At 36.1% G+C, this 12029-nt stretch overlaps 1 protein-coding gene across 3 annotated transcripts in view; it reads left to right on the top strand.

Moving 5' to 3' along the window:
• LOC110461270 overlaps positions 1-12029 on the top strand; it is a 55547-nt gene that overhangs the window by 9122 nt on the left and 34396 nt on the right. For all 3 annotated transcript variants that reach the window (XM_021514687.1, XM_021514686.1, XM_021514685.1), the window contains exons 2-6: positions 2269-2292; positions 3252-3509; positions 4731-4793; positions 10477-10515; positions 11032-11067. In XM_021514687.1, coding sequence (XP_021370362.1) covers positions 2271-2292; positions 3252-3509; positions 4731-4793; positions 10477-10515; positions 11032-11067 — 418 coding nt within the window. In that variant the 5' untranslated portion in view covers positions 2269-2270. The remainder of the gene's footprint in view (positions 1-2268; positions 2293-3251; positions 3510-4730; positions 4794-10476; positions 10516-11031; positions 11068-12029) is intronic.

Below are 12029 nucleotides of genomic sequence, written 5' to 3'. Positions count from 1 at the left end.
GGGTCGTTCGCCCATTTCGCCCTCACCTGGACCCGCCCCTGTATATCCATCCTACACCATGTGATATCCATCCGACACGTCCTCACCTGAATACTTACGGAAACAGCCGAAGGTAATTTCATATATAATGATCGTAGTCATGTTCTTTTATTCGTAATTCTGTATTGATTGTAAACTGATACAGTTTATACATTCAACATTTGCTTTCAACTAAATCACAACAAATATTTCAAGAGCTATTCCAATAATGCGATATTTCAGTATCTACTGTACTAAATAATGTGCTCTTTATATGTTTGCGAGATGCTTTGTCGCTAAAACGAGATGAGATGCTAAGTCGTTATAGCGAGATTCTAAGCTGTTGTACACTTAACGATATTTTAAGTCGTTATAGCGAGATGCTAACAGCTTTTAATAAGTACAATGAGTTTTAATGGAGGCACGGTAGTATAGTGGTAGGACGCCGGGCTCGTGACCGAAGGGTTGGGTGTTCGAGTCACGGCACGGCACTGTGTTGTATCTCTGAACAAGATACTTTACCCCGCTTGTTCCAGTCTATTCAGCTGTAAATGAGTACGTGGTTGGGCAGTGCTACAATTTTTGAATGCTAGCTGTTAGCGCCGAAATGGCAGCTCCGGCTGTATGCTCCCCAGGGAGTTGAGATGACCTTCGAACTAGGTTGTGATAAAGCGGTATTCAAGAACATCGAATGATTATAATTATCAATGTCCTTTATAAATCACCGTAATGGCAATAATGTGAAATTGACGCCACAGTTAACCTTAAACAGAGACCTAATGCAAATCGTATGGTTTAATACAAGCTATATGATTCCTTGTCAAAACCGTATTAAACTTCTTCATTGGGCAAATACTGCTATAGAGTAAACAATGACGTTATCTAAATCTCTGAGTTTTGGGCGTGTTAGGTAAGCATATTTGTGTAACCGTTGCAGACTCTCTTTTTTCTCATACAGACTCTGGTGTGTGTCTTAATATTCTTTTTCTTTTTCTTACCGACCGAAAATTTACGAAACTTTACATGGACATTGACAGGTATGTATAAATGGGAGTAACATGTTTCATTTCCCGATGGGTCAGCATATATGGTCACCACCCACAGCCTTTAGTTTAATGACGCATTTACGTGTGGACGCCAAGGTGACGTCACAGGTCCGTTTCATAATTTTATTTTTATTTTGCTCCAACTTTATATATACTTGAGCATAATGGTAATTGCATTTTAATGTATCTTGATGACTACGGGCAATTAGGGTACTTCTATAACGGTCTCAATTACAATTTGAATTTTGCTTCCCTCTTTGTGTAATTTAAATTAAGCACTAGAGTACCGTTAGCGAATTAGCCTGTCCGTTTGAATGTCTTACTGTAAGTCTGGCTGTGTGGTTTTTGTACATCCGTACGCGTTTCCAGGGGTAAATGTCTAAACGTCCGTGAATGTGTTTTTGTCTGTCTGTCTGATCATATGTGTGTGACTGTCTGTCTGTCTGGCTGAATTGTTCAGTATGCTTATCTTTACCCTCATCTGTACGTATATAAGTGCGTCCATCCGTTTGTCTTCTTCCTGCACCCCGTCCGTGTATTTGTATTAACATCTTTTATGACAAATTACTGTTCATCAGACAGCGTGTCCTTCTGTTCGTCCTACATGTATGTCCGGGCATCCTGACCGAATGCACCGTATCCACCTGTTATTTATATGTATTAATATAACCCTACTTGTTAAACAGCACCACTGTACAGAATACAAGATTGGTATTGACCCCCTCCCCAATCCTTACACCTTCATAACTTAATCATGGTTATGCGTCTATTCAGTGTAGCGATGGGCAATCTGAATAACGGCTATAGCCCGTTGATAGGAGTCCGAATTATCAAACTTCATTTCTTTTATAACAGATATAGAAAAAAATGGGCAGGCAGGTGGTCATTATTTTGATACCATTTCACGTCCGATCGGAGAATGGAACCCCGGCCGTCTTAGGGAAAATCGAGTGCGCTATCCACTACGTCAAGTAATATCAATATGTCATTGATTGAAGATTGTTATTAATTTCATCGATTTTATGTTTTATATTTTATCGTTAGATTTCCAGTGCTTTTAGGTTTTAGAGAGGGTGATACAATGTCATTTAGATGACGTAAAATTGCGACCTTCCCATTCATGATTGATAAACATATTCCAGATATTTGCTAACGTGACAATTAGTATTATTATCACAATCTTTATATTTCCATTTTGTTTCAGATATGGCTTTTAACAACACAAACTGTAAGTATCTTGGTAGCCTCCCTTTTGGAACTCCCCAAACAAAATCGACCCGTTAAAATCGAAACTTTAATAGCAATGCATGTATAACAACAAAAGATTTTGAAATAAATTATATTCATTAATTGTTTCGCATGCAGTTAACCCTATCACCACTGAAATCCATAATGAACATTTCCAGATAAATGAATGGTAGAGTTTATCAAAGTCACATAGGGGTGAAAGAGTTAATAAAGAATATTTTACGGCTGCGTCTTTCATAAAATAGGAACAAGACATGTATTACGATACATTGACATGTATTACGATACACTGACATGTATTACGATACACTGACATGTATTGCCCTTTGGGGTAGGGAATCGTGATTCTTTATTTCTCCACAATCAACCTGTGGTAAACCGAGCTAAATATAGTAAGTCGAGGAGAAATGAAGAATCGTATTTCCCTACTAGGCCTACAAGGACAAGACAAATATTTTATTTTGCCTAAATTAACAATAATCAAATGATTAATGAGATCAGGTTGACATCCTAGTCACTCGGAACTCGGTTGTGGTGTATTTTGATAATTTGGGAAATGCGATCGAGGAAACTCGAGCGCGTGAGGCCGGTGTGATGTTTTATCCAATCAGACACGCTGTTATTATAATGAGGCAAAGTGAGATATTTTCGTGATGATTCGCGAAGAGTCAAAGGTAAATATGTGAATAAATAATAATGATATAAACCCACCCAACAAGCACACCGCCCTACATATGCAGAATCAAATAGTACATTTCCGCGTAAGATATCGAGGAAACAAATTCAACGCTTTTAATTAAGATATAAATATTGTAATGTATAGATTGTCGAGAACTGGCATCCTCGCTATTCAGTAGAAGACAAATTGCAAAACTAGCCACTCCCAAAAAGTTTAAAGTTTACGTTATGTAGAAAACATTGTGTTCCTATCTATAACAGCACTTGAAGATTTTGAGAACACCCTGCTTACTGAGGGAGTGAGCAAGTCCACTATAGAAAGACTTAGGAAAGAGGAAATCACTGATTGGTCGACACTCGCCATTTTGACCTCTGATGACATCTCAGAATTAGGACTTCCGGTTGGCCAGAAAGCCCTGGTGCGTAATTTGACACAACGAAAGCCTCCCAGCAAGAATGAAACGAAAGATCCGCAGCCCTCACGCGGTTCACCAGTCATGTCCACTGTTACCGACGCAGGTAATATGAAAACTCCTCTTTAGATTGTTATATAACGTCAGCCCAGCAAACGGGTCTTTCAAAGTGATTAAGAGAACGCTATCTATTTTTTTTAACTTTTTTTTTTGGTTCAAGCAAAAGATCCAAAAAATCATAAGTAAGCGTATTGAAAGAACCGTTTTCTATATACTGAAATTACTCATCTATTTATTGCAACTTAGCAGCGGAAAGGGAAAATGTGTCAAGGGCGATAAATATCACACATGAATGGCAAGAGGTTTTTTCGTTACCTGTTAAATTGTTTGGTCGTGATGTTGAGTACGATATAGTTGTGAACTTTTAAGTACGCAGCTTAAAGATTTAAATTTCTCTTTAGGATTAAATATTGCACGCACTGAACGTGCTATGGGCGATAACTCCTATTGACTTCGGGTGTTTTTAGTAAAGAAAATATCCCTTGATCAATCTTAGATTATCGATTTGTATTTAAAAAAAATATCTAAATATATCGCAGAATGGCAAATGCATTAGATAAATGCAGGAAACGAGGGATCTGATCATCCTCGATGTCCAGGGATTACGCTCACGTTCGCTCTCTGCACCCCTGGAATATGTCATAGCAAAATTGAAGGTTCGGTGTGCCACCTTGTTGATGAAACAAAAAGACTAGTTCGATTCTTTGATGTACATCAAAAGAATCTCGCGGTTACGTAACTGTAAAAATTGAAAGGCTTTGAAGTCTGGCGTCTCTCAAAGGACATGTATTAGCCTAGCGATTGGTATTTTTTTTTACCTGAGACCAATCAAACAGCTATCTTCGTGCCTTCAATTTTGCTATGACATACTCCAGGGGTGTAGAGAGCGAAAGTGAGCATGATCCCTGGATATCGAGGATGGATTCAGATATGATTTGATGTTATGCGTTTCCTCTTCTTCGTCTCTGCAGAGTTGAATATGGCCTGCCTTTCACCCTTGTAGTTCATTGCCTGCCCCCTATTGACCACGCCTACTAGGAGTAAGCTACATACTAGTGGGCGTGTCTTCTATTGATCACGCCTAATTGGTGCAATCATCTGCATACAAACGGGGATGTCTCGTCTGCTGCCTACTCGGCAATGAAGCGGATGTTAAACCACTCAATCAAACATCTTATAGCCTTCCTGTAATAATTTACTTGCAATATATGATTATATCAACATGGGTTTACACAGTTTTACGCGTTGTCATAATGTTATTTTACAGACCGAGTCGCCTCCTTTTCTGAAACTGCTACAGAATATGTGAGACAGAGCGACGTGTCAAGAGGTGAGTTTTTCTTTGTTTATATTGATACCAAAGTAACTATCACTCCATGGGCGTGTCTTGTCTAAATTTTACTCACCGCCAACAACATATTATCCATTCCAGGGGCGTGTCTTCCTTGGATCACGCCTACTATTTAAAACCATCCCCATTCACGGGAACTCGTTTCGTTTTAACCACTCTCGCACATTTACTGAACATTTTGTGCAGTAGAATTATCATTATTCGTTATGAAAAGGTGTTATTATTCTTATCAATAACAGTTTATAAAAATATATCTATTAAGGATGCATGTTTGGGAGCTTTGGTGACGGGACGTGCACCTAGAAGCCCTCTTAGCCTTTAGCGTCTTTCAAAAGATCGTAAACTAAGTCGAACTAACCCAGCGAAGAAGGGACTTATTGGTTTTGTTAGGTGCCAACAGCCCATCTCTTTTTATTTGCTCCAACTAGGTATGTAAGGGTATTATGACAATGTAAATACATTTGAATGCATCATTTTATACCAAGGGAACAGTTTCGGGGACTTCTGCAACGGATTCAATTACCATGAGAACATTTTACATATCTCGTTGGTGGGGTCTTACAATATATATCTGTATGCTTGGAGATATGGCAGTCTGGTTATTCCGTTTGTTGGGTGGAGGACAGTGCAAGGGCCTTAATTGCGACATAAAGATGTATGTTTTATAAAAAAAAAAACATTAATCTGGTTTGTAGTTTGTGTGTTTGAAGTGGCTTACTGTATTGTGCTGCTGTGCTTGTAATTGTTTTTCAATTTGATCCATTTTTTTCTGCTCTGTGTATCCCATACAAAAGACCAGTATTTTAGCCAGCGCGCACCATTCAGTTTGTCTGTGACACATGTGACAGTTATACCAGTTGGTCTGCCACATCTATGCAGTTTATTGCTTAACAATGCAACCCCCTCGTTGTAGTAAAAGATAGCTGTGACATCATCACGTGACTTACATTTATTGCTGTTAAAACATATCTACACTTGTTTACATGCATTCTGTTATTTTTATCAATCACCGTTTGTGATAATCCTGGGTACTTGTTCAGTGTGCTTCCCTGAACACAATATTGGCCACCAGAGATAGCCAAACGATGTCCACGAATTGCTTATTAAGGTCGAGATGCCATGCACAGCTTCAAATCAAGACCAAGACATTCGTAACTCATTTTCACTTTAATTCGTCGATTTAATAAGTGGATAGATACAGATGTGTTCAACATCTTCATAGGTGTTTGCATCATGAATAGATTGCTTGTCCAGTAACGACATATGGCCCTTCGTTCGAGGACATTGCGAAACGTCAAATGGCATGTGCCGATCAAGGCATGACTTAGTGAGCACTAGCTCAGATTCCTTTCACTATATACATACATTCTTAATGACTCACCGTCAGTCAGAATACAGCAAAACCTTAAAATAATGCCACCATTTGGGATTTTTGACTGATAATGATATTTCCATATTTCACACCTCAATCAATATTGATCTTCAATTAATAGTCTGATATGCTTCGTGTTGATGTACTTGTTCGATTCACGCCAAGTGGGGCTGTCACAACAGCGTTGCATAAACAAACATGGAGTAGTGTTTATCCCTTCGTGAACACAATGATTACTAGTATACAGGGGAAATCACTCTTGATATTAAATATAAGAAGAATGTTTGAGGTTGTAATAATTCCTTACACATTCTACGTGCGAAATGTCAAACTGGCAACCACACACAAACCACTTGCATCTTAATGTTGGAAAGGAATGTGTTTATCAACGATGATGAACCATTTTCAAACCTTTTGATTCCCGCTTGTCTTTATAACCTAAAGTTAACTGGACTTGATGTTTCCTCCTACTCTCCGTATATAACAACGACACAAGTTTTAATTTCTTAACATCGTGTCTGATAACTTGAGTTTCAATATTCCATTCTACTCTATTTTTAAAACTACGCGTGCCATATTAACATCGCGAGTAATAACTTATGTTTTGAGTTTCTCGAATACTGTACATCGTGTCTGATAACTTGAGTTTCAATATTCCATTCTACTCTATTTTTAAAACTACGCGTGCCATAATAACATCGCGAGTAATAACTTATGTTTTGAGTTTCTCGAATACTGTACTGTTACAAAAACGCTGTGAGTATATCAACGTCACCGATGATAGCTTATGTTTCGAGTTAATTCTGTTTCACAACTACAATACTTTCAAATTCCGGGTTTTAAGATATAAACATCAGGAATGATACATTGTGTTTGGGTTTCTCGACTACTGTACTATTATGAATACGCTTTGAGTAAATCAACGTCACCGATGATAGCTTATTCCGAAGTAAATGCTTACAGAGTGTTAACCGTCTAAAGTGCATGGCACCGGCGGAGGTGAAGGGAATGGGAGGGATAGCTGGAAAAAATCTACTACGCCCTATAAGTAATATCTCATGTTCTAAGAACTCCTTTAATTCCAATTATTTAATAGTAAAACCCGATTTTTTATTTGAATAATATTGAATCTTGTCCTTCACTAAGTAGTTTTTTTACTTACATAAAATGTGGAGATTTGTCAATGTGAATGAACACTGTATTCTCAGACTCAAATATCCAAGAAGATTCTTTTATTTCTTTCCTTTTTTATGATTTATACGGAAGTTTCTTATAAATCATCAAAAAAATTGAAACGTATAAAAATATATGATTTAAAAAAATCTTGCAAGTTTAGCATAGCCACTGAGTTTCACAATTACAATACTTTCGAATTACGGGTTTTAATATATAAACATCAGGAATAACAAATTACGTATGAGTTTCTCGACTACTGTAATGTTATAAATACGCTGTGGGTATATCAACGTCACCAATGATAGCTTATGTTTTAAGTATCACAAATACTGTTCTATTATAATTCTGGGTTTTAATATATAAACATAAGGAATGATTAACGTCTTTGAGTTTCTCGACTGCTTTACTGTGATAAGTACGCTTTGAATAGATCAGCGTCGCAAATGATAACATGTGTTTTGTGTTTCACATCTGCTAAACTTTCAAATTCCGGTTTTTTTTTTAAATTTTGTCTGGATTTATAACTTATGTTTCCTTAAAGAAGATGAAGACGAAGATGATTACGATGACGCCTTTACTGTTGGTCCTCGTGAGTTTTGATATGTACTCCGTAACTCCTACCTTAATCGACCACATGATATAGTGCCAAAATCTTCGAATGGAGTCACTTTACTCAAAGCTCTATTTGATTAGTGTTAAAACAATATATAAATAATTTTGTATTGACGTCATATACTTACTCACGTAATAAACGAGTATGTGTATAGTGCCAAAATCTTCTCACAAATACATGATTACTCCTAACTGATTATATTCACACATATATATTTGTGACATAAAACAATGTATTCACACATCTATTTGTGACATAAAACAATGTATTCACAAATATATTTGTGACATAAAACAATGTATTCACACATCTATTTGTGAGATAAAACAATGTATTCACACATCAATTTGTGACATAAAACAATGTATTCACACATATATTTCTGACATAAAACAATGTATTCACACATCTATTTGTGACATAAAACAATGTTTTCACACATCTATTTGTGACATAAAACAATGTATTCACATATATTTGTGACATAAAACAATGTATTCACAAATATATTTGTGACATCAAACAATGTATTCAACATATATTTCTGACATAAAACAATGTATTCACACATATATTTGTGAGATAAAACAATGTATCCACACATCAATTTGTGAGATAAAACAATGTATTCACACATATATTTGTGACATAAAACAATGTATTCACACATATATTTGTGACATAAAACAATGTATTCCACATATATTTGTGACGTAAAACAATGTATTCACACATATATTTGTGACATAAAACAATGTATTCACACATATATAGTTCTGACATAAAACAATGTATTCACACATCTATTTGTGACATAAAACAATGTATTCACACATCTATTTGTGACATAAAACAATGTATTCACACATCTATTTGTGACATAAAACAATGTATTCACACATATATTTGTGACATAAAACAATGTAATTAACACATATATTTGAGAATTAAAAAACATTGTTTTCACATGAATATTTGTTTCCTCCAAAACATTATTTTCACATAAATATTTGTGTACTTAAAATACAATATATTCACATAAATACTTGTGTACTCAAAAACATTGTTTTCACATGAATATTTGTTTACTCCAAAACATTGTTTTCACATGAATATTTGTTTACTCCAAAACATTGTTTTCTCATTCATTCTTTTGTATTGAATTTTGTATTTACATACATAGTTGAAGGTTCCAAACTTCTTGTCTTCACATAAATACTTCTGTGCGCCAAAATCTCATTTCCTTTCTGTACTTACTTGTGTACTTAAAAGCCATGCATTCACATTACTACTCGTGTACTCCGAACTATATGTATTCCTATAGACATATATATCCTTACGCTTATGGTCATTAGCATAAAGTATGCATTATGTTTCACGATGGTCGATATAAGCCTTACAATTCTCAAAACAGTTTCTAAATAAATTTTGCTGAGGTCAAGCTTGACGCGTGATCGGATGACTTTATTGAACATTGAATACGCTGGCCTTATTTCTAAGATAAATTTGACCTAAAAGCTCCCAACCTGAAAAATACATGGAATTTTCCTGAAAATCAAGTAATATTTTTTCAATCATGTGGAAATTTCATTTCAGGTCTATTTCAGCTAATTATAAGTAATTTGTGCAGAAAGAAATTTACGTGAATTCAAGTATCATTTCCATGCCAGTGAGTGTTTTCTTAATGTCAGGCTGATTTCAGGAAATGTTTTTTTCCCCAGCCAATCATAACAGAAAAAGAAAATGCGTGAAAGGATATTATTTTCGAAATAATCTGATGAAAAATAGAAAACAGCACTAAAGAAGCATTTAAATTTGATCAGAATTCGAATTGAGTTTAAATGAAAAACATTTTCATATGAAAATCTGGTGAATTCATCATATGACTTCACAAGTCGAGCTGGCTTAAAAGTTTTGACATGCTATTTATATTGGACAGTAAACTGTCGAGATAAACCCGATTCCTAACACCACGGAAATCCAAACTTTGACCTACAAATGTAACGATTTAATAAAAATTAAGTCCATTATTAAAACCGAATTTTCATCGAAATCTTTCTTAAGTATAAAAGGAAAACATTCTGAAGCATCATTGAACACATTCTTAAGTATCATTGAAAACATTTGAAGCATCATTGAAAACATTTGAAGCATCATTGAAAACATTTGAAGCATCATTGAACACATTCTTAAACATCATGGAAAATATTCTGAAGCATCATGTGAAGCACCATTTAAAACATTATGAGGCATTAATTATGATCGAAATCGACTGATATTTTAAAATAAAGACAATGGAAAGGTTTTAAGTGAATTAGTATACATTTATGCATGAACAACACAGGGAGTTACATCTTATCAGAAATAATACGTCTGGGTAGGAAATCATGTCGAAGCTAACGTTAATTAAACTTGTAGATTGTGTAGGTTCATAGAGTATATCTCAGTTCATTTGAGAATAGAACATTTCCTTTTGACCTTTTGAACTCTTTCGTTCACAGCGGATGATATATACGATGATGCCATGAGTCTTGATCAACGTAAGTTTTGACATTAGTATGTATTTAAAACACGTTGAGGACTTATACGAAATTTTATTGCACATTCAAGTTGATATTTCTGTTAAAAGCATGTATTATAAATAACGTGACAAAAATCACGTTTTAAGAATAGTGCAAACTAGTTTTGATTATTAAGATAAAATATTGTACATCCGTATTTTAAAATTCACCTTCTCAAATAATCGTATTCACACTTAACCGTTTATATAAGTGAAATATTATGGTGTTCGGACCGTTTAATCCTTCATTATGCGTGTAGTATGCTTGATATTTTGTACAATAAGTTGCTTTTCATAGAATATTGGACTGGTGTCATTAAAAATAGTAACACAATTTGCGATTGAATTCAACTGACATAGTTAAAAAAACAAAAAAAACAAAAACAGCCCATATACAAATAATATACGACCAATTTGAGGCATTTTTTGTTGCCTGGAAACGAGGAGTGAACGTATTGTATATTGTACATGTAAACCTGTGAGCCTTTATCCACAGAACGTACAGAGAATCAAACCCCAACGCAGGCCGATGGTAAGTGGTATAGAAAGGCTTTTGCTAGACCCTGTGTCTTAAAAAAACAAACACAGCAAATGTATATATTATCATATTAACCCGTATTTGCTAGTGCACTATCAGCTTTCATTGAGTGATAATGACCATTTGCAAGCTATGAAAATAACTCATTTACTACGACGAGGCATCCGGTTCTAAAGCAGAATTCAGTTTCTACATCGAGGCAACTCCTGGTAAAGAGGAAGTCTGTCCCTACACCGAGACATCCCCTGGTACAGAGGACGTCTGTCCCTACACCGAGACATCCCCTGGTAAACAGGAAGTCTGTCCCTACACTGAGACACCCCTTTGTAAACAGAAAATTTGTTCCTATACTGAGACAACCCCTGGTAAACAGAAAGTCTGGTCATACACCGATACATCCATTTGAAAACAGGAAGTCTGTCCCTACACTGCGACATCCCTGGTAAACAGGAGGTCTGTCCCTACACTGAGACATCCCCTGGTAAACAGGAAGTCTGTCCCTATACTGAGACATTCCCTGGTAAACAGTAAGTCTGTCCCTACACTGCGACATCCCTGGTAAACAGGAGGTCTGTCCCTACACTGAGACATCCCTTTGTAAACAGAAAATCTGTTCCTATACTGAGACAACCCCTGGTAAACAGTAAGTCTGTCCCTACACTGCGACATCCCTGGTAAACAGGAGGTCTGTCCCTACACTGAGACATCCCCTGGTAGAGAAGAAGTCTGTCCCTACACTGAGACATCCCCTGGTAAACAGAAAGTCTGTCCCTACACTGATACATCCCCTGGTAAACAGGAAGTCTGTTCATACACCAATACATCCATTTGTAAACAGGAAGTCTGTCCCTACACTGAGACATTCCCTGGCAACCAGGAAGTCTGTCCCTACACTGAGACATCCCTGATAAACAGGAGGTCTGTCCCTACACTGAGACATCCCCTGGTAAACAGAA

This window comes from Mizuhopecten yessoensis, unplaced genomic scaffold (assembly GCF_002113885.1).
Source record: "Mizuhopecten yessoensis strain PY_sf001 unplaced genomic scaffold, ASM211388v2 scaffold10595, whole genome shotgun sequence".
In the NCBI taxonomy this organism is placed as follows: Eukaryota; Metazoa; Mollusca; class Bivalvia; order Pectinida; family Pectinidae; genus Mizuhopecten; species Mizuhopecten yessoensis.
Note: the sequence above shows the minus strand (reverse complement) of the source record. Positions and strands in the feature narration are given on the sequence as shown.